The 24,779-nt window shown below is 34.2% G+C and overlaps 1 protein-coding gene across 11 annotated transcripts in view; it reads right to left on the bottom strand.

Annotated features, from left to right (window-relative positions):
• The window catches only part of INPP4B (inositol polyphosphate-4-phosphatase type II B), an 871,737-nt gene that overhangs the window by 205,087 nt on the left and 641,871 nt on the right, over positions 1-24,779 (bottom strand). For all 11 annotated transcript variants that reach the window (XM_074396868.1, XM_074396869.1, XM_074396867.1 and 8 more), the window contains one exon: positions 19,137-19,284. In XM_074396868.1, coding sequence (XP_074252969.1) covers positions 19,137-19,284 — 148 coding nt within the window. The remainder of the gene's footprint in view (positions 1-19,136; positions 19,285-24,779) is intronic.

Genomic DNA, 24,779 nt, shown 5'->3' with positions numbered 1-24,779 from the left:
GTGAGCCAATTCTTTCTAATAAATTGTGTGTGTGTGTGTGTGTGTGTGCGCGCGCACGCACACACACACACACACACATGCGCATGCGTTCCATTCTATTTCTCTATGGAACCCTGACCCATACACTAACTATTCTGGGATTCCATCACACTGATTTCTCTCTGCTTAGTGCATAAGAAGCTGGGAGTCAGGCCAGTTGGTGGTGGTGGGAGGGAGATGAAAGGAAATTATCTAGAATATAGCTTAGGCTCTTCCATACCCTGTTATCCCTCCTACCACATTTTACAAATACTCTCCTGACTTGTTCAAAAGAGAAATGACTAGAGAGGATGTTCGACTTGTCTAAGGGACATGAACAAGAAATCTCTCGAGTTCTGGGGCCAACATTCTATGTGCAAGCACCTATGATACAAATCTCTCTAGTTTTGAGGCCAACATTCTACATGCAAGCACCTATGATGCTGGAAATATAAACCCAGATGTATAAATTCAAAAATGTCAGAAGTTATGGAAGGTAATTATTGTAATAATGAGTATCTGAGAATAATGGTTAATGCATTTACAGCAGAGTAGTAAGACAAAATAGCCTGATAAAAATATATACACCAAAGGATATAGCCCAGTATGAGAGATATAAAAATGTTATTTGAGAGTTATAATTTAATAGAAATATTTTTCTGCATTAAGCTCTATAATAACATTTTTTAAAAATAAAAATAGCTATAGAATTTAAATAAAGCCTTTTGGTAGTTATTACACAGTAAAACTACACATGGTAGGCACGGATGGAAAGATTAACAGCCAAGATGCTTTCATTCATTAAACAAAATTAGACCTTAAATCAAACTTAAAAGAAGTCATAAAAAATTTATTCACTAGCAAAAAAATTAAATACTAAATTGTCAGTGAAGAACAGACCACATAAATGACAGGTAGGTGGCTTCAATTTCATAAAGTGGTTGGGTGACACCATAAAACTGAGCAAAGTTCAACTGGATGTCAGGTTTCACAGTATATTCAGCCCACAATTGGAAATGTCTGTGCTTTAACCCATACATGGATAAAAACTGCATCCATAAATCACACGCTTATTTTTAAAAATACATTCTTGTATATGACAGCATGGTTAATGTTGCAAGCCATGAGCCACTATTTCAGTGAAAAACAACTGAATATTCTAAGTGGTCATTCACTCCAATTATCATTTGAAGTTAAAATAATTGCTTAAATTGTACTATACCTACAATGAAGCCTCAAGTTATAGACAAAGACTGAGAATTGGAACACAGTTATTATGGGATTTAGTTGAAATCACAAAATCTGTTTGTATCTGATAAACAGCCAGATTCCATAATTTAATTTTAGGTAAATGCATTAGAAAAAAAAAAAATTAAGAACAGTAAGTATGTCTTGTTCCAGACTAAGAATCCATTTGCTATTCTTGATCAATTTAAATTGGTATTTATTTACTTCTAAATAATATCTGGTTTACCCTTAATAGTTTGCTTTAAAGTTATGAAAAATGGCTAGCATTTATTTTTTAGTATTTTAAAGCTCAGTGCTCCACTTACTGTCTAAAGCAGTGGTAGTTGCATTGTATGAAGGTTTCTCATGAATCCACATATGCTCATTACATGCCTTTTCATTCTAAGTAGCCATGGAAATGATGAAATGTACTTAAAAAGCCGTTAAAACAAGAATGTGTGCTAGCAGTCTCATCACCTTTTAATTATTCGTGCCCCTAATTTCAGAAATAGAGAACATTTCTAGATACCATCCCTTTAAATTCCTCTACCCCTGGACTTGGATGCAGGATGCTGCCTAGTTTCATAGGTAGAAGGAATTCGGCAGGCTCCATTGGATATTCTATATCACATTTGTTTGGTTAGTGGACATCATAAGATTGTCCAGATGTTATTCCTTTTGATAACGAGGGTTACTTCTGCATAGAAAATATCTCTTTCTTTGATTTCACAACAATGCTCTAAGATCATTGCCCCAGATCTGCACTAAACAAAACAAAAAATCCAGTAATACTATGTGTATTTCAAACGTTCAATGCCACATGACTATCTTATGGGATGGCACAGTATAGAACATTTCTATCATTACAGAATGTTCTTTTGGAAATATTCATCTAGACAAATGACTGAGAAGTGAAGTGACTTGGTTGATGCCACATTGCCAGTAAATGGTAGATTCAGGACATTCACTCAGTTCTTAGGAATTCAAATCCTATTTTCTTTTTTATTTAAATTCTTGTGGGAGTACAGTTTCTTCTGTGAAAGTGTCCCCGAATAGAAGGACAAGATTAGAAGCTCCCACCTGAGGAACTCGCCTGAATGTAATTTTTTTTCTGACTATAGCTCAACTGAGCTGGTTCAAATATTTCTTTGAATATGCATTGGACAGTCTTGGCTATAGCAGCTGGTGGAAAGCCAACCAATACAACATGATTTTTATTTACTTCCTATTTATTTAACATTTACTTACATAGTGCTTATTCTACGCCAGTTACTATTCTGAACACTTCACAAATATTCACCCATTTGCCATTCATGACAATTCACTGGAAAAGGACAATTATTATCATTTTCATTTAGAAATGTGAAGTTAACCAGAGAAGTTAAGCAATTCACTCATGGTCATCCACTTAGTGAGTGGCAGAGCTGGCCTTAATTCCAGGCAGTTTGGCTTTGGAGCCTGCTGAAGTTTGCTAAGACTGCTATAACAAAATATCAAGGACTTGGTGGCTTAAACAACAGAAATTCATTTTCACAGAGTTCTAGGGGCTACGAGCACAAGATCAAGGTATTAGCAGGCTTGGTTTCTTCTGCAGCCCCTCTTGTTGGCTTGCAGATGGCAACATTCTTCACTATATTCACACCTTCATATCTTTCCTCTGTGTACATACATTCCCTGGTGTTTCCCTGCATATCCAAATTTCCTCCTCTATGAACATGGATCAGATTGGATTACAGCCCATCCTAATGTCCTCTCTTTAACCTAATCACTTCCTTAAAAGCCCTGTCTCCAGTACAGTCACATTCTGTAGTACTGGGGCTAGGGCTTCAAGATTTAAATTTGGCAGGGGCAAGGCACAATTCAGCTCACAAGAGAGCTCATGCTTTAAACTACTCTGCTATGTGGACTCTCTGTTAGAAATATAACACAATCCCTCTCCCACTAGAAACCTTAACAGAGAACATATATCTTGACATCACTAATCAGAAAAAATCACTTAAACACCAGATTTTTATCTTGTCTGTAAGGATAGAGTAGAAAGTTTGATGTCAGCCTTTTCATTTTTCACATTAAATTCCAATGAGCCATAAGAAAGGAATTTTTTTGATGTTTCTATAGATCTTTTTTTTTTTTTTTAATTACAGATGCCACTGCTATATACCCTAGATCAGCCTTGATGTTTGAAATTTTCTATATCTGTTACTACGTAGTGAGATAGCTACTAGCCACATGTAGCTGTCTGGTACTTGAAATGTAGCATGAGTGACTGAGGAACTAAACGTTTTATTTATTTTTTAAAAATTTAAATACGTTTAGTCACACATGGTAAATGACTATGGTATGGGATAGCTTGATTCTAGATGATTTAACTAAGAGTCAATGAGGTCTTTTTCTTCTAAACCTGGTGCTTACCCACTATTTCTTCTTCTTCTTCTTCTTTTTTTTTTTTTTTTTTTTTTTTTTTTTTTTTTTTGAGATGGAGTCTCACTCTGTCACCCAGGCTGAAGTACAATAACGTGACCTTGGCTCACTGCGACCTCCAACTCCTGGGCTCAAGCCATTCTCCTGTCTCACCCTTCCAGTAGCTGGAATTACAGGCAGATGCCACGATGCCCAGGTAAATTTGGTATTTTTAGTAGAGACAGGGTTTCACCATGTTGGCCAGGCTGGTCTTAAACTCCTGACCTCAAGTTACCCACCCTCCTCCTCCTCCCAAAATGTTGGGATTATAGGTGTGAACCACCATGCCCGGACCTTACCCAGTAATTTTTACATCAATGAATTATACTTACCTATTCAGTTATGCAGGCCAGATGCTTGAGGCATCTTTGACATTTAACTTCTAAATGTAATCCATCACCAAGTACTGCTGATTTAGTTCCTTACAAAGCTGAAATTTATGTACACAACCACCCTGGTCTAGGCCACCATCATCATAAGCCTACGCACCCATAATATCTCCTAACTTGTTTTTCCCTCCACACTCTTCTCCGATTTTCTACATGTAGTCATGTTGTTCTCTGCTAACAATCTCAATTTTTCTTAGGGAAAATATTATATTATTGAGTGCTTATTTTGTGTTAGGTATTGTGCTAAATTCCAGGAATACAAATAACAAAATTGAGTTCTTTTTATGCTGCTCATATTTATGTTGCTGAGCATACTCTGAAATCAGTGTCTCAGTTCTAAACACACCAGCTTTCCGGACAGACAGCATGCTCTGTCTGCTTTTCTCACCACTGGAAATTTGTGGCATAGTATAGTGAACATATCTATGAAGTGTGCTAGGTTTTTAACCAGAGGAGACTAATATAAATCACAGACTTAGATTTGTACCTAAGACAGAACCAACTTTCTGCTGAAATACGAAAGAATATCATAGTAGCTCTGATAGATTGTTTTACCATGTATATGGTTCTTTACATAAATGTTAAGCATGGTGTCCACATAGTAAAGGCATATGAATCTGTGAACCAGATGTTTTTCAATAGTTTATTTTAAACCTCACAATAGCCACGTGCATATAGTATCTAGGCCCTTTTTTACAGCTGAGGAAACTAAAGATCACAATGGCTAGGTAAATTGGGCCATGTCATATAGCTATTAAGTGGCTTTGGGGCAGTCAGGTTTCAAACCCAGGGCTGTTCCCCACATGTGCGCATGCACACACACACACACATACACACACACACGCACACACATGCACACATACACACACTATAGTCTTAAGTGCTAGACTCTCTTGATCACTCAATTACTACAGTACCTCTGCAAAACAAATGATAGTGGTATAGCCAAAAAATAAAATAAAAATCAGGAAATTGAGAGATTAGTGTTCTACAAATGTTAACTATGTACCAAGTAGTAGATATATATTTTGAGCGAGGTTTATATTTATTCTAATTCAGTGCTTTTGCCATTTCCACACACGTTTCCCTACTCCATTCACTTGAAATATAAAAATCTTGGCACGACTGAAAAACTGTGCTTCTGAATGAGTTTCGCCTTATTTTTTCCTGTGGGGATATTTTAATACCCAAGCAGAAAAACAAAACACATATTTCTATCACCAGCTTGGTGATTCTAAGTGCGCTACAGGACCTCTCATTAAGTGATACCAAGAATCCATAACAATGAACTTAATGGCACACAGCATCTGCCCTCAGTACCAGGAGTTGGTAGGGCAAACATACTTTACATGATGAATATCATACCACACGCTATTCTAATTGTGTACCAACATTGAGTAAAGAAGAATGAACAGAAGAAACAATATTAATCAGGTGTGAGTCCATGGTAGAGCCCTGATATGATATTTTTTGCTAATTTTTTTGGATCCTCAGTACTTTGTTCTCAGAGAGAGCAAGCAAGAAAGAGAAACACAAAGAGAAACAGAAAGACACAGAAAACTATAAAAACATCTACGAAGTTTATTTGACATATATGAGATGAAACAGAGTAGTTGCTTTCTATTGTTTTTCCTACTAATCAATGTTTCCTTAAAATCAGTAAAGATTTTCACTGTGCCTTTGTTTTACCCAAGTATTCAAATGTCAAAAGACATCCCAAAAGGCATGTGCTTCAGCCATGCCAAAAATAACCAAGGCACAAGGTGAGGCTGGAGAAATAGATATAAGATCATGCCTACCTTGTAGGCCAAGTGAAAGGGAAACCTTGTCTGGTGATGAAAATATTTTGAAAAAGTACACAAACTAAATCTTAGAATGTCAAATCATGCAAAATGGACAGTCTGAGTGACTATGTAATATAATTCTACTATCTTTTGCATGATGAAGATATTTTTGGTATAGAATTCACCTAAATAAATCTGACTTTAATTTAGAGTTTTTAATATATACTTTTAATATTTGTAAAAGGTATTCTTGCAGTGCTATCATTTTGAAATAAATGAACCAGCATTTAAATTATAGTCACAAAATATTTTAAGATAAGATGTAGAATCAGAAAATAAAGTATCAACATGGTGCTCTCTTTCTCTTTCTTCCACCATAATTACTCCATAATAAACCAGCTGCCATTTCCCCCATCTCTCAATTATGCTAGATCAAAGAAGTTGGTTTTTGATAGCTAATCCCCTACATATTATGATTATGGAATAATTTATTAAACTTCTCAAAAAGAAGAGGTTATATTGACCACTTTAGAGCTAATATTAATAGCTTTACTGCTAAGAAAACCAATTCTACATTCTACAAAAATATTTAAGTAAATATGTAGAATGTGCCTCTTTAACACATTTCCTTGTGAGCAACTGGTATTTAAAAGCTGGGATTTTAAAGACTCTTACTGGCCATCTTCTTCGTATGTATCAATATAAAATGCTCAAAATATAGATTTAGAACATAGATATCTATATAGATATATTTATCTATATATTTATCTATATATTGTTCTAAAATATAGAATACGGAATATCTGAAGTATTTAGCAATAAACAAAATATATATGCACATCGCTGAAAAAAATATTTTATGACCATGAATCTATAATATTTGCAAACTGTGACACCCAATATAAGGCATGTGTATTCTCTCAAAGAAGTGGTTCAGAAAACATTATATTGAAAGTTTATATGTCTCAAAATCTACTGTATTTTTAATACTAAAGTGAAGGCTAATACTAAGTATCAACTTGATTGGATTAAAGTATGCAAAATAGTGTTTCCAGGTGTATCTGGTTTTTTTTGGGTGTAGCCGGAAGAGATTAACATTTGAGTTAGTGGACTGGGAGAGGAAGGCCCACCCTCAGGAACACCCACCCATAATGTGGGTGGGCACCATGCAACCACCTGCCAAGGTAGCTAGAAAAAGCAGGCAGAAGAAGGTGGAAGAAACTACTGAGTTTCTGAATCTTCCAGCCTTCATCTTTCTCCTGTGCTGGATGTTTCCTGCTCTTGGACATCAGACTTCAGGTTCTTTGGCTTTTAGCACTTGGACTTACACCAGTGCTTTTCCAGGGACTCTCCAGCCTTTGGCCACACACTGAAGCTGCACTGTCAGCTTCCCTACTTTTCAGGTTTTGGGGCTGGGGCTGAACCACGACAAACTTCCTTGCTCCTCATTTTGCAGACGGTCTATCATGGGACTTCACATTATGATGTGAGTCAATTCTCCTTAATAAACTCCTTTTCATATATGCATATATCCTATTAGTTCTGTCCCTCTAGAGAACCTGACTAATACACACACACAAAATTATATATATATATAAATTTTATATGCAGTTTAAGAAAGGCCTTAAGTTCATTGTTTGGAATATTCTTATCCTTCCTCTAACGTCCTTGCATTATATGCTAGAAAGTTCCTCCCACCTCACTTCCCATTTATTGAATTAATGATGAAAATTGTATATAGGAATGAAAGGGGGCAGGAGAAAAATATAACATAAATCAAATTAATCTCCTGGGAACTTTCATTGGTTATGAGGTTCATTTCCACTGAAATAATTCTAGGTGTTACTTTAAAACATTTTGTGCTCATGATAGGTTTTCAAATACTACTTTAGACCTAGGAATTTATACTTTTTTGATAAAGCCAATATTTTGTGGCTATCACAGTCTCTCATCTGAACATATAGAGGTACATATGATATAACAAAACATTTGTAGCTGTCATGGAGCTTATATTACACATGTACTATTATTTTATCTATTAACTAACATATTTCAATGAGGCTGAGCACAGCAAACCTTTGAAATAGTACAAAATTTGAAGAAAATACTCAACATAAAGTATATGGCAACATTAAAACATACTGTAAAAATTTTACTGGTAGTAGTTTGGCAAGACCTATATAACTTGTCTGCACTCAACCCAAGCTTGAAGGACTGTAAAGCTTGAAGCACTATGAATACAAATAAACACACTCAGATATAAACACATACACACAGACCTTAAATAAACATAGAATCTCTATGGTCTTTTCAGCATGTTACTCCCTTTCTTCCACCATAATTACTCCATAATAAACCAGCTGCCATTTCCCCCGTCTCTCAAGTATACTAGAGCAAAGAGATTGGTTTTTGACAGCTAATCACTTACATATCATGATTATAGAAAATTTATCAAACTTCTCAGAAAGAAGATGTTAGATTGAGTACTTTTGAGCTAATATTATTTGTCCCCTCTTCCCTTCCCAACAGATAATTCCAGTACAGTTCTTAAAAGGTTAAATATCAAAGCTGTCCCGAGAAAACTCCAAGTCTAAATCTCCATTTTATAATATTTTCAGTCAGATTTTGTAAGCCTGCAACATGAGTCATGAATTCTAAGGAAAAGAGTAACCTCGTAGACAGAAAAACAGTAAATAGATGTTTGCATTATGATAGAAAAGAAAGAACGTGGTTTAATAAGAGCACTGGGAACTGCAAATGCAAAAATTAAATGGGCTTGGGATAAACTGGAATTAGAGTGATCAGAAATTAATACTTAAAGTAGAACGTGGTTAAATGTGGTTAGATCAAAACAAAATGACATGTTCTACACTCCTGCACTGAACTGTCGGGTAGTCAGAGGGTAGTATTATGGACTTAGATGGGAACTAATTGCGGAGGAATGAATTTGCAAGGAAAGAGATGAGTTAAGCTTTAGACATGTTGAGTTGGAGCTAACTGCAAGTCAAACAAATAGAAACATTTAGTAGGTGGTTGTGTAGTGGTTTATCTAGAGCTCAGAATACAAGTGAGAGTTGCGTGATTCAGAAAACAATAGCATGTAGGTAATGATGAACTCCATGACAGTGGATGTGACTGATTACACAGGGCAAATTGAATGAGAGAGCTGGGATGCTTAGAACTAAGCATGAAACAACACCAATCCGTAAGAGACGGATAGAAAAAGAAGAGTCTACTCTGGAGACACAGAAGACATAGCAAGAAGTCATCTTACTACCAGGAGAATGTGTAGCCACAGCATCTGATGGAAGATTGTTTCCAAGAAGCAGTTGAATGCTCCTGAGATGCCAAAAGTATGAAGAGTAAAGACTGTGTATTGGGTTTAATGACAAAGCTGTCATTGTGAGATTTTCATTATATAGTCCTTTTAACCTCTGACAGTGTAAGTAACAAAAAAAAGAGATGAAGAAAGAACATTAAGAATATAAGTTATATGATGACAATGATAATTTTAAGTTAATAAAAGTTATTACAGCTCTTTACGTATCAGATATAGAATGCAATATGTTTTCATCTATTCATGAAAAATTTGAAAAAATTAGGCTAGGCACAGCAGCTCACACCTGTAATCCCGGTACTTTGGGAGGTCGAGGCAGGTGGATCGCTTGAGATCAAGAGTTCAAGTCCTGGCCAACAAGATGAAATCCTGTCTCTCCTATAACCATAAAAATTAGCTGAGTGTGGTGGTGGCCACCTAAAATCCCAACTACCCAGGAGGCTGGGGCAGGAGAATTGCTTAAACCCGGGAGCTGGAGGTTGCAGTGAGCTGAGATCATGCTACTACATTCCAGCCTGGGTGACAAAGAAAAATTCTCTCTCTCTCTCTCTCTTTTAAAATAATAATAATAATAATAATAATAATAATAATAATAATTAAACTGTATGTTTCAAGAAAAACTAAATATAAAAACAATATATTTAAAAATTTTAAACCAAGGGTAAAAAAAAAAAAAAAAAAAAAAAAAAAAAAAACATTCTAACCTCTTCAAATGGAAAATTTCCTGAAAAACATTTGGTCAAGGATGGAATAAAACTAAAATTAAAGACTTTCAAAAATACTACAAATGGAAACATGCTTGTCAATGTTTTTATAAATGATCTAAGATCTACTCATCACAAATTCACAGTTTTTAAATAGTTTCATTTCAACAGACAGAATAGAAATAAAAGCAACATGTAATCCATGCAAGAAGTCTGTATTTTAAAAAAGAATGAAGATAATAAAAATAAAAATGGAACTGATTGAGATAACAGGAAATGTGGAATTGATACATCCATAAGAATTCTGTTTTTAAAAGATCGATAGAAATAAAATATCTTTTATTAAAAATATGCAAAATCCATAGGAACAAAATTATAAGAGTGCATTGTACGTAGAAAAGAAGCCTTGAGCAGACCATATTCTTAAATGTAAAAAATGAATATTCCAAAGTTATCAGTTCTCTTTTTTTGAGACAGAGTCTCACTTTGTTGCCCAGACTGGTGTGCAACAGAGTGATCTTGGCTCACTCCAACTTTTGCCTACTGGGTTCAAGCAATTCTTATGCCTCAGCCTCCCGAGTAGCTGGAATCATAGGTGCATGCCATCATGCCCAGCTAATTTTTGTATTTTTAGTAAGGACAGGGTTTCACCATTTTAGCCAGGCTGGTCTCAAACTCCTGACCTCATGATCTGCCTGCCTCAGCCTCCCAAAATGCTGGGATTACAGGTGTGAGGCACCACGCCCAACCCTCGGTTCTTTTAAAAGTAATTTGTTGTTGTTGTCACTGTTTAGTTTTCTTAATTACTTTGGTGAATTAAGTGAGGAGACATGAAAACTTGGTAGTATCATAAGGAGGTAAGAAAGAAATGAAAATGGATTAAATGGAATGTCCTTTTTAACATGTTAACTAATAAATTCCAAATAACTAACATGTTTACTGCTTAATATTGAACTGATCTCAGAATAAAGTCAAATTTTCTAAGTGCAATGGAAAAATAAACATGCAATTTTATAATAAAAATAAAATTTTAAATATGCAATTAGAGACAATATTTGAAAAATATAATCATGAAATATGTACTGAATATATACTAAATATATAAGAAGCTCTTGTAAATCAAAAGGAAAAATATGAATATCCCAGTTTCCACATAGGCACTTATGTATATTTTTGTGGATATCTGTAATAAATAGATAAATGTTCAACCACAGGTAATAAAAAATATAAGTTTAAAAAGTAGTAAGAGTTTAAGTTTTGCCTATATAATTGATAGAAGTGAAATTGACACAAACTTTTTGGAGGCAAAATGAAAACACAAAACCAAGCCCCTAAAATACATATATACTTTGTCTCAGTAATTATTGTATTTAATTGTAAAGAACGCTGAAGATGTGTATGAATATGTATTTATAAGGTTGTCTACATTAAAATTATTTATATAGTATGTATAGTATACATTGATGTATAATGGAAATTTAAGCAACCATTTATATTTTCCTCATGGAGCAGTTCATATCACCATTTCAAACCATACTGTAGGAAACCATTTGTGAAGGATGTTAAAATAGACATGATACATGGGGAAAAATAAATTTACAAAATGAAGCATAGTATGATTTTCAATAAAGCATTTACGTTCCTATATAGAATATACAGAACTATTAATACACGAACTACATAAGGCCTTGACAATGGGACCTTATTCAACATGATAAGATAAGTCACGCTATGGTTCTGATAAGGAAGATGATAGGTAGATGAACATTGCCCTGCTTCCCACACGGCCAGTGAATGATGTATAAGAAATCTAAACGATCATACACCTCCCACTGAGGGCTTACAGAAGGCCTGAAAATGTCAGTGTTTTGATAGAGGCATATGATCAGGAGGACCAAGCAACTCTCAAGTGTAGGCAGTTCAAGATCAGATAGATGCAAGGAAGTACCAATAGAGATGCCAGAATATCACCCAAAAGCCAGACGAAGCTAATGGCATCTCCATGGTCATTAGTCATCCCATATCAGAAACCACTAGGTATCCAAAGGATACTGCAGGGAATCAAGAATCCCTTTTTCCTGATGCTATGAAGACACAGTAAGCTGACTTCATTTACCTATATATTTTGGGGGGTTAGGGAGAAGGAAAGTAAAATTCTAAATGACTGCTAATTTTTCTAAAAAGGTAGAGTCATCCAAACTTTTTAAAGCAAGGCTGAGCGGAAGCTAAATTTTGAATAGACTTTGATATTTAAATGAAAAGTAAGCTATTTAAACTAGAAGAAACCAAGATATCACTAACTGGCAAGTCTAAATAGCCTAGGCTACTTGTAAGTGTTAGTGTATTCATTTTATTTTTCTGTAAAACAAATCAGCACTCTAAATTCATCACCAAGAAATAACCATTGTTCATGTGTTAGTATACTTCCTTCTAGTCTTTTTTATGTATTAAGTTAAAATAAAGTATTTTTAACTGATCAGTAGCCTACAGTTTTATTTAACATTATAAAGAATCACAGATGTATGCATAATGTAACTCAGATGTACAGGAAATGTTAAGCATGATACCGAAGAGTGATGTCACAGGAAACCAATCTTTCCCCACGGTAGTAAGGGTCATCAAGATGACAGTAGATATAGAAAATAAAAACAAAACTGTCTTTCTTGGTGTGGATTTGGAGTGATTTTATCTTTTCTCTTTCATACATTTTCTATATTTTTACTATTTTGCATAGTAAACATGTAGTATTTTCATGGTAAAAACTCAATATATATTTTATATATCTGCAGCGGTGGCTGTAGGAGCAAAGAATCAGAAAATTAGCAAGCCCCGATATGAGCCTTTCTTCACAGCAGTAAACAACTTGAGTGATATCTAACTTTTCCTCCTTGTGAATTTTTCAGAACAAAACCATAATATTAAAAATGTACAGTGTGATGAGAACATTTCACTGCCAATTCAAAAACTGCTATGTATCAAACTTGAACTCAGAAGGTGTTAATGCTTAGGCCAATCGAAGGGAGCCCCCAAAGGATTTAAAGTCTATCACAACCCTGAGTTTTGGTGTATCTACCATCTCAAATTTAATAAAAACAGTTCGTGTTAAGTCCAAATGTCACACTAACTGCGAGACTGAGACTAATAGCCAGTGTGTTTTTAGATGGCAGCTGCAGGTAAGACAGACCCTGTGTGCCAGTGATGGAAAAGTAGCTGCCCCGCCCTTGTGTCCCTGCCGACATTTCCACTCAGTGTCAGGATTGGCTGCAAGAATAATCTCCTCCATTTTCCTCAATTATACATACGTGTATGCTTTATGCAAATAAGCAAACAGTGCACATACATGATTCCTGCAAACAAGATGCACACTGACTTACACTTTCAGCTATACCCCAATTTTAGATGTGTGAAAGTGAATAATATAATGTTATGAGTGAGATTTCATTCTCGCTGATTTAAAAAAAAATTATGAAACCACAAATAATACTTTGTTTTTAAGACACAGTTTGACTACATATGTAGAGAGATATATCTCTGTATAACATTTCCTTAATTCTATTCCTCAGCTGCTATACTCCTCCACAAGTAAATCTATAATAAAAATTTAAGAAATCTTTATCTTTGAGTTCAAAAACTGCTATCATAGCAGGCTTTTAAATTCTCCGTTTTCCAGTCCCTTGGAAAAGTAGAGGTCATTATGTAAGAAAATACTGAAGTAATTGTCTAATTATTTCTACAGAGCGATGGTAACACATCAACTCATAACTGTTTAGTCTATTCATCATCTTATACATCAATGTTTCAAACTGGAGTGAAAAAAAGAGGCTAAGTGTCAATTTATTATTAAAAAAAAAAAGCATAGGATTTTTAAAAGCCAGACTTCATAGACATCAAGGACTAACTGTGGTTGCAAATTCATCTTGATAATTAAAAAGAATGGCCTGCTTTCGTCAATAAAGTTGTATTGAAACACCTAGAATTAATCATGCAGATGTTGTCTATGAGTGCTCTGCATTACACTGGCAGAGCTAAGTAGTAAGGACAAAGATCATATGCCTTGAAAAGACAAAAATATTTACCATCTTGCCTTTTTAAAAAAAGTTTTTACTCACTACTGATGTAGGGCATGACTGAGTTACATTGTATTTATTAATTTTTAGTTAAAAATCATATATTTTACACATATATATTTATGGTGTTTTACTAGGCTTAGCTTTATTACTCTTCACAAATACTGTGGTTTTTGTTTGTTTTTTACAAATTGAAGATTTGTGGCAATCCTTCATGAAGCTCTACCCACTCCATTTTTCCAATAGCACATGCTTACTTTCTGTCTCTCTCTCACATTTTGGAATTTTTGCAATGTCTCCAGTGTTTTCATTATTATATCTGTCATGGTGACCTGTGATCAGTGATCTTTGATATTACTACTGTAATTATTTTGGGGTGCCATGAACCATACCCAAAAGATGGTGAACTTAGTCAATAAATATTTTGTGTGTTCAGACTGCTCCAACTGATCAGACAGTCCATCATCTCTCTTCCTCTTTTCCTTGGGTCTTACTATTCCATGAAGCACAAAAATATAAAAGTTAGGTCAACATATAATCCTACAATGGCCTCTAAATGTTAAAAAAAAAAAGAGTTACATGTCTCTCACTTTAAATCAAAAGCTAGAAATTATTAAGCTTAGTGAGGAAGGCATGTCAAGAGTCAAGAAAGGCTAAAAGTTAGGCCTCTTGTGCCAAAAAGCCAAGTTGTGAATGCAAATAAAAAGTTTTTGAAGGAAATTAAAATTGCTACTCCAGTGAACACACAAATAATAAGAAAGCAAAACCACCTTAATGCTGATGTAAACAAAGTTTGAGGTTTCTGGATAGAAGATCAAACCAGCCACAACATTCCCTTAAGCCAAATGATAATCCAGAGAAAAGTCCTAACTCTTTTCAATTCTACAAAGGCTGAGAGAGGAGAGGAAACCAAAGAAGTTGAAGCTGACAGACATTGGTTCATAAAATGTAAGGAAAGAAGCCCTCTTCATAACATGAAAGTACAAGGTGAAGCAGCAAGTGATGATGGAGGATCTGCAGCCAGTTATTCAGAAGATCTAGTTAAGATCAGTGATACAAAATTTACACCAATCTGTAACCCTACAGTGGCTTCTCAGTGACATAAGATCCATGATGACAGTGATTATCATTGATGAAGATATTCTGTAACTGAACGCACAATATCTCTCAGGTATGCATGTGTGCGTGTGCATGTGCGTGCGTGTGTGTGTGTGTGTGTGTGTGTGTGTGTGTGTGTATACCCACAGGTCCTATACAGAATAATATATGAAAGGTACTTAGACACAATTTGTATCTGCTACTCATTGGTTTATTGCTCTTCACCAAAAAATGTTACAATTTAGTTAATATTTATGTTAAAATTTCAGAAAATATTTAGTTTCCATAGCAATGTAAATGACAATAATATAAAGTTTCTCAGTCAAATATTTCTGTTTTTATATAAAAAAAAAAACAAAACAAGCAAAATTTTTGCTTAATGATTCTTTCAGTTTGGATTTCCAAGCATTTAAATGAATGATTTCCACTCTTTGCAAGTATTGAAACATAAGGCACCTGTCATTTTCATTACACAAGGTGAGAATCTATGTAAATTGTGTGATTGGGAGGGAAGTTGGTACAAATAAAACACTTTCTGGGATCTGAGTAAAGGTAGTGGAAGAGGAACTGAGAAAAAAACTTCAGAGTAAAGCTTTGTGCTGGAGATTTCACCAACCAAGAAAAATGCTTTCAAGTTCTTTTGCAGGACAATTTCCCATTCTTAATCTGCCTGAATTAATTTTTATATTATGGTATATTAATTTTATATTACAATTTAATTTTTATATTGTATTAATTCTTATTGTATTAAAAATATAATTCTTAAACTATTTTCTCAGTCGGATAGCACATATCTTCAAGTAGGATTTTCAAGAACGTTTTGTGCATGACGGTTTCTGAGCTCTTGCATATGCAAGTAGGTCTGACTTCATCCACAAAAAAATTATAACCTAACCCTATATAATAATGTAAAGTCACAGCCTTTTCTCTCAGAAATCAGTAGACACTGTTCCACTGGGTTCTACAGGGAAGTATAATGCTAGCCTGATTTTACCATGTGAAAGAAGAAACAAAACTGTAGACTCAGCAATCTTTCCAATGCTTTCTTTCAAGGTTTTGCACTAACTGTTCTTCCTCAAGAACGTTTAAAATTATTTAGTAATGTCCAGCCTGTTGACTTGCACATCTAACATCTTTTTTCTCATCTATTTGAACTTTTTTCACCTTTCCTTAGCATTTTTGAAGAACTTATTGTGTTTGTCTTCCACATTACACACAGGATTTCTTAGTGTTAAATCTTTTCTGCTGGCTCTGTGTGTTTGATTTGGCCACTGCATTTCAAAATTTCATTATTTAGTCCATTATGTTTTTCTTCATGACCTTTTCTCTTCAGATGGTTCTCTTCGTATAGATTTCTCATTCTGTTTCACAATAACTGTATCTTCTTACGCTCTACTGAGACAGCTGGCCACTTTTTCTACAAGCTTTTCCTTTTACCGTTTTCAGTCTTTAGGATGAATTTTGAAACTCTCCTTTCCATTATAAAATTTTAAATATTCATTTTTGAATATTTAAATAAATTCTAATGATGGGAGATTATACAGAAAACGTATTGGAGAAAGCCAAAGGTATGCAGCCTGGTCATCACAGTCCCTGGTGAATTTTTGGAATCTATCAGGTTTTTATATCATTTGTTTTTATAAAATTAAAATGTAATTTTCTTCCTTGAACAATTCCAGTCTCTAATTTTATCTCTGGCAATGGCACTTCATATTGGGAGGTACTGTTTATTTGTCTTTCCCAAAACTGCCCACCAGCCCCTTCCATGTGTTAGCAAATATTTATGCTGTGAAGCATATGGAAATCACAAAAAGAGGTACAGAGAAAGGCATAAAGAGAATGGGGTACGTGGATAATACTTTGATGTGTTAAAATAACAACAGTAATGACAGTGGCTATGCCTAACAAAATTCAATAGCTCATTAGTTTCTTTCTCCTAATTCGCTACTCGTCTTTCTCCCTTGGATTTGCTATCAATGAATGAAGACAGAGGGGTATTAGTGAGAATAGAGGCGGGCTTCGAAGACAGCACTGGGGAGGACTCAAAAGTAGCAGACAAGCAGTAGAAAGACAGCTGCTCATCTTTTAAGAGGTTTCTAAACTACAGACAGAAGACCGAGGAGGGCACAAGACAGGTCTTTATCTTTACTCTCTCTTTTCCTATCTTGCTGAATTTTTAAATAAAGTGGTGTTAATGTTCCGTCAACGAAGATTTTCAACCCAAAAATATTAGGCTAAATTAGTTATTATGTTAAATACTACATAGAGTATAATAATATACATTAATGAATTTTAGCATTGTATGACATGTCATTATTTTGTATTGTCTATGTCTTCACAGATATTTTATTTCATTTATATTATTTTTATTGATATATCATAGTTGTATATATTTTGGGAGTACATGTGATATTTTGATACCTGTATATGTGTAAGTCAGGGTAACTAAGGTATTCATCAGTTCAAAAATTTATCTTTTGTGTGGTGAACATAAAAATTCTTCTCTTACAACTTTTGTTATTATACAATAAATTACTGTTAACTATAATTATAAATTTAGTATTGGCTATGTTGAGTGCAGCTATTCTGGAGCCATCTAAAGGGTAAGCCCTAGTTCTACATTCTTAAGTCTGTTTCATCTGGCAACTTCTCTTCAGTGTTTCTTAGGTCCTGCCTGGCATCTCATGCTTGTCTACTGAGAGTCTTTCCTTATTCTACAAAACTAGCCACTCTCTTCAACCCTTCCAGATGAAATGGTGATCATTACATGGCTCTACTGGGAGTGGTTCTTGGTGTCCAGTGATCTAGAACACAACCATGTTGAGGATGATGACTCTTAAATGACTTCCAAAATCCAAATTCCTGTGGTTCTACTGTAATACATAAGCTTGCTTTATCCTTCCAGGTAATTTGTTTTTTCGTCTATTGCCTAGTACTACTAGGCAGTACTAGGAATCCTCACGGGCTTAGGTCCATATGGAATTCCTGGGGACTTTAGAGTCTACCAAAAAGTACAATACTATTGAATAACAATGTGCATTAATGTAAGAATAAGGCAGAAACCTAATTGCTATAAATTTCACACTCTGCTATAGGTTTTAGCAATTATAAAGTGTTAACTTTTTAAAAGTTGCTAATTTAACAAGATTTAGAACCTTAACAGTACTTTATATAATGTAGCATTTAGCATTTTTAATGTTATTAAGGTGTGTTTAAAGGCAGAGGAACACATTGATTAGTCATCATCCAGAGTACCCTTATCAACGAATCAGCTCTCAAATCCTTCTACCTTATTATGGCAACTGATTTAATCTTGTTGTACAATACTGTCCATTAGCATAGCATATTTTATTCAGCCCTCTCCAATCATTTTTAGACTAATAAGTTTCTGAAAGCCTTTCTACAAATTAGAAGTCCAAAGGAGAGCCAAACAGAAATTACTTCCAGAAACAGCAACCATAAGCAGTTGAGTAAAAGACACAAGAATTATTACAAGATCAAAGCTCAAATTATTGGCTTGATACCAAGGTATCCACAGAAATATAGCTCAAACCACAAATCAAAGTCACATATATAATGTTAAATGTTCCAGTAGCCATATTTTAAAAGTTTAAAACAGAAACAGGTGAGGTTAACTTTAATAATATATTTTATATAACCCCAATATATCCAAGTTAACATTTTGTTATTAAATCATCTGCAAATGTGTGCTAAGAATTAAAGATCTGGTGTGTATCTTACACTGATAGAACATTTTAATTTGGACTAGTCATATCTCAAGTAATCAATAGTTACATAGGACTAGTGGTCACCACAGTGGACAGTTCAGGTCTAGATTTTTATGTTATCATTATGCCTTTAGAAAAATGTTCTAGAAACAAAAATTACTGATAACATGTGAGGTAATGCAAATGTTAACTGGCTCAATTTAGCTATTTCACAATGCATACATATTTCAAAACATGTTGCAGATTATATATAGTTTGTCAATTAAAAATTTTTAAATGACATACAAATAAATAATATGAGAGATAATAGTTATTTTCTCTTACCTACACAAATCTTCTTTAATGTGAAGGGAGATCAATTCCTTAGGAATATGAAAAGAAAGAATGCTCTCTGACATCTGCTCTCGAATTCGCATCCACTTATTATCAGATGTGGGAAATCTATATAATTTACATACTGGGTTCTTTAACACTGAGAAAAAAAAGAAAAAAAACAGTTAAATTTTAAGCAAATGCATATCAGGTGTAGCCCAATTAACAAAACTATTAATCAAGGTAGCATTTTAATTATTCATTTGATCAAAAATTTCTTTATCAAAATCCATTAGTGTATCTACATTTCTAAGAATTGTATTTTGATATCTTTATTTTTTCCAGTAGCTTCTGAGACACATAATCTTTGTTAAATTAAAAAACAATTATACATCAAGCTCCAAATCATAAAGTAGCTACTACTTTATGATTTGAAAGCCACATGGCTACTGTGGCTAATTTACTACCTATTGATTCTTCTCTTCTTCTAAAGTTTTACAGAGTGTATGTGTCTACAAATACAAATTAAAGTATAAGTATACTATCCTAATATACACTTTGAACAAATATATTTCTGAATTTCTTCTGATCACTTTTAAGTCAACTTTACCTATTTATATCGTAAGTCATGAACTGATAAGTTATTTTGGAAATTTCAAAAGGCCTTACTGAATGTTATTTCTTACATGTCAGAAAGGTTCACTCATTTGGCTTAAAATCTGTTAAAATTCAAATACCATACATACTTTAGTGTCAATGAGACAATAACACACTTTCCTGAAACCGTGTATTATAAGGAAGGCAGAGAGACTGTGAAGAAACTGTATTTAGGGTGGAGGGGAAAGTATCAAGATAATGTAACCAAGAATTTTCAAAAAGATTCAGAAAAAGAGTATAGGATTAGATATTATGGTAACATTTGATACTTATTAGTGAAGCCACCACTCACATCACACTTTCAAGCAATCAGGGCAGAATTTCATTTTCATTGCTCTTCAGCAGTGAATGCCTATGCCACACTTATACACCAAAGCTTAGCGGGTAATAAAATATTAAGTCAGTCACCAGTCAAGAATCTATGATTAGTTGGCTTCAGTTTACAATAAAGCTAATTAAAAACATTAGTTGATATTGAACCAGAAGGCTTTCAATAATACTGAACATGATATGTGGGCTAGATCTTCTCAATGTACAGGGAAAAATTCTTTTCAAAATTTTAGGGTCTGTAAGACCACCGTATTTCATTCACTACTTGGGTAAAAATCTATCTTTTTGAACACTGAAATGAGGATCTAATTCATCCATTTCCCTGCAATCACCCATTCTCAAAATTACATACTCTCTGGACATTATCATTATCAAACTTGGTACCATGATGGAAACCATGATTCCAAACATCCTGTTGTTCAACCACCAGATTCAAATCTTCTAGTACACTTACATACTCCTGCCAAGAATTAGAGAGCTCTCACTTTTCAACAGCATCAATAGAAGATAGAAGACAGTACACTATTTCTAGCATGTTGACAGAAAATACTGCATTTTAAAATCAGAGATGTATGCCCCAAAGATTATCTTTTGAATATTTAAATTTTGTCAATTCGGTTTATTTACAGAATATATACTTAGAGTTCATTGTCTTTACTTTCTTTTGCCTTAAATATAAAAACTTACGCCAGTCAATAAAATTAAAAGTTTTCTTCACTTGTAAAGTGACAGTGTTTCAAAGACGTAAGAATTTTATTATTGCCTCTTATAGTATCTTTGGAATAGGAAGAGGAAAAAAAATATGTACTAAATTCATTATGGTGTCCATATACCAAATAAGAGTTCTCATGAATTTTCAATATATCTAACATGGTTAGGAATATGAATGCATCATTTTGTGGTAAGACAAGCTTCAGTCCTTGAAATGGACAAGCTGTTTGTTATTTAGCAACATATATAAATATTTGATTACTGGGTTTATCTAGACTCAGTATAAGTGAGTTTTTTAAAACTCTCTTTTTTTTTCATGATTCAGAACTTTTGTATCTCTTAAAGCATGGTTAAAAATCCTTGGATTTTCCTTGCCTTTTATACATCAATAATAATTTTTTAGAAAAATTATATTTTTAATTATGTCACAAAATATAAAAGTCCTCATTTTCTCTGTTGATCTCAAAACAAATCCTTCTACTTTATATTTTATTGTTTTTTTTTCTTTTTCTTTCTTTTTTTTTTTTTTTTTTTTTTTTTTTTTTTCCTTTTTGGTAACAGGGTCTCACCCAGCCTAGAGTGCAATAGTGGGATCTCAGCAGTCTTCCTGTCTCATCCTCCCAAGTAGCTGGAACCACAGAAGCATGCCAATGCTGGTAATTTTTATTTTATTTTTTTGTAAAGATGGAGTTTCACCATTGTTACCCAGGCTGGTCTTGAAATCCTGGGCTCAAGCTATCTGCACTGTGGCCTCTCAAAGTGCTGAGATTACAGGTGTGAGCCACCACTCCTGGCCTTATTATTTCCATACTAATACTCTTCAATGCACTTTGAATTTAAACCTTGGTTGAAATAGATTAAGCAGAAATCAAGGGTGGTTTGATTAATGAACTCTAGAACTCTGCTACAACTATGAGGTATACATCATCCAAGGACTCTCTAGAAATGCTGCTGTTTATAAAGAAAATATTTGGGACAATTTAAAAACCAGGAAGTTTAATCATGCAAAAAATTTCTAGTGATGTAGCCAATTTAACTTTTATGTTATGGGTTCTGATCTTTTGAGAAGCATAGGTCTCCAAACATTAGTACTAAATTGTATTTCTTTATCATTTAATCTCAGCGTAGATATAATGGAATCTACTTTACCACTTAGTTTGATCCAGCAGTGTTGCTTATTAAACACCTATCATGTCTGAAGCAAGAATATCTCCTATGTATAATAAAATACAATATAATGGAGTGTTATTTTTAAAATGCAGAAATTAGGTCTGACCTTTAAATGCTGTGCAAACTCATTACACAAAGAGCAAATAAAATGTTCTCAACTCAAAATTCTTGCTGGTCTGATGGTAGGGAGATTTTGTTATCCTCACATAAAATAAAAACATGGTACTCATATATTGAATATTGAACAATGGGCCACAAAAGATAAATATTTTGTCAACTTAAAAAAAAATGATTCTTCTCTATGTCATAAAAACTCTGCTCACATACACTCGAGCTGTGTAAATAAGCAAATGCCTGTGTAAATGACTTTCATCTCTGGCTCTCCACTGGTGGCAAGTATTTATTCATGCAGGAGATGGCTTGCTGACCATACAATAGGCTTATCCCAATAACAGTAACCATGTAATACCTACTACATGTTCTTTCGAAAGAGAGCCCTGTGTGTATTCTCATCTTTATTTTTTCACTGTGTTTGCCATACAATTGCTAAAAATATCATGTGACTGATTGTACCAAAAGAAAAGTAGTTGAGATGTTTTGGACCATATCATTGCATTGTGATGGCAATGTGTGTAAAGTTCTAAACTAGTCCAGAGTTTGATTGACACATTCCCCTCGAGGTCCACTCCCTAAGACAGAACACAAAGTAAATGGCAGATTCTTCTTTCCTTTGAAACTGCTGCACAACTCAAATATCCATATTGTTTCTCCCAGACTGTAATAGGGACATTTAACAAGGTCCAGGGATAATAAAAAAGCTCAAACATTTATTTCACTAGGTTATCTTATATATGTTTCTCCAGAGGAACCTAATCTGTGATTATATTCACACACTTTCTTGCTTCCAGGACATGATAGAAGTAGCATAATAAAATGAATCCAACTTCATTGGCTTCAGGTCTTATAGACTCATTATTTTACTACACTGCAGATTCTTGTAGAGTATCAATTCATTAAAAAACTTTAATTATGTTGTTGTTTAATTAATTATACAGTTAAATGTATCTGCATTGCCTATTTTCCAAAAGCTACATTATACTTTCTAAGGGTAAGTCTGTAATCCAATTAGATATTGACACAGCCTCATTTGTATTTGAAGATATCTTAGACTTAAATACATAATAAATGAAAGCTGGCTTTTTTAAAGATTGGATGAGCACTGAGAAACTTAAACAGAAATCACAAAAACACTGTCCTTAGCATGGCTTCAGAAAAGTGAGAGTAAGAGAAACATAAGAGGAGCTCAGAATATACAGCAAACAGATACCCTGAATCCATCCAAACTTGCAAGTTCTTGGCCAAAAATAAGAAAAACTATTACAGATGTCATACTAAAATACAAATGCGTTATTTGTCTGCAGTTGGTGACAACTGGTGAATTTCATCTGTAGAATTTGGATTTAGATCTTGGGTGGTTAGAAAAATGGTTGGCCTTAGCTCAGTTCATTCTGTTTCAGTTAGTGAAGGATACAACTTGTAAAGCTAGAAGATCGCTCCTACTTCATGCTGAGAAACCTGGGACAACCCATAATCTATTGCACTCATCATGTTGTTTCTTGTCAATATGCCTGGGGTCAAGGCATTCCATACACTTTACAGGAACCCCCAACTTTCCTAACCACATGTAATCATCTTATAAACTTTGTTCAACTATCACCTCCTCTAGGAATCCTTCTTCAACCTCTGCTATCACCTTCCCTTATAGGTGTCGCTTCTTTTTACTTCACACCTCCATCTGTATCAAGGTTCTTACCAACAGGAATATGAGCTGTGGGTGGGGGAGGGTAGTGGTGGAGAGGGCTATGTGGTTTTTCTTGTTCTCTTTTTTCCTGCTACACTTAGTATAATGCCAAGCAAATAGAAACATTTCACACAAATGAGCCTTAGATCTTGCAACTCAGATGTATTTCATCATTATTCTCCCCATGAAGAGAACAGGTACACCAACAATTGTGGAAATTGAGAGGGATAAAGGCAAGAGGGAAGAGCATAATTAAAAGCCCCCATGCAAGAGGGAGCACAGGTATCAGAATCAGGGAAAAGATGAACCATAATTGAAAGACCTCTTCATGTTCTTCCATAAAATGTTAACTTTTTGACTATTATCACTTTCTTGTCTGTTTTACTTTTCTTCTAGTGTACCTAAGGAAGGAAGAGGAGGAGATAAACAGACTTACAAAGATAGCTGAAGCATTTAAAGGTGTCTAAGAGATGGTTCTATTCATTATTAGATAGCGAGGTTTTCTCTTCCATTGGAAGCTACTTAACATCTTAAGTTAAATCCTGTGTTAGCACACAGTAATGAAAACATATGGAAATTTCAAAAGAGCAAAGAGCGTGAATTACATCACATTTGTTAAAACAGCAAAGGGCAAATAAATCTAGACAGGAAGTGAAATGGATCAACGGCCAATATCATGAGCCAAGATGGCCCCAAATTTTACATACTAAAGAGATGTAAACACTGAGGCAAAATTTATTTAAATCATATGGAGAAAATATATTTTTGTTATTATAAAGTGAATACCATCTGACATTCAACAAGGTAGTGAATTTTTTACCACATGTATGAAAAGAAAAACGGAAAAACTTGGCATTTGTTTTTGGCTGGAATTCATCAGGACTCAAAATGACTGTAAGAGGAACTAGTTTTGACAATGTCTTAAAATATCCTGAATCACGCATTGCTTTGGATGAGGCTGGTAATGAGGAGAAAGTTATCTCAAT

The sequence above is a fragment of the Saimiri boliviensis genome, chromosome 3 (genome assembly GCF_048565385.1).
Source record: "Saimiri boliviensis isolate mSaiBol1 chromosome 3, mSaiBol1.pri, whole genome shotgun sequence".
Classification (NCBI taxonomy): domain Eukaryota; kingdom Metazoa; phylum Chordata; class Mammalia; order Primates; family Cebidae; genus Saimiri; species Saimiri boliviensis.
The sequence above is the reverse complement of the archived record's forward strand: the minus strand, read 5'-3'. Positions and strand labels throughout refer to the sequence as shown.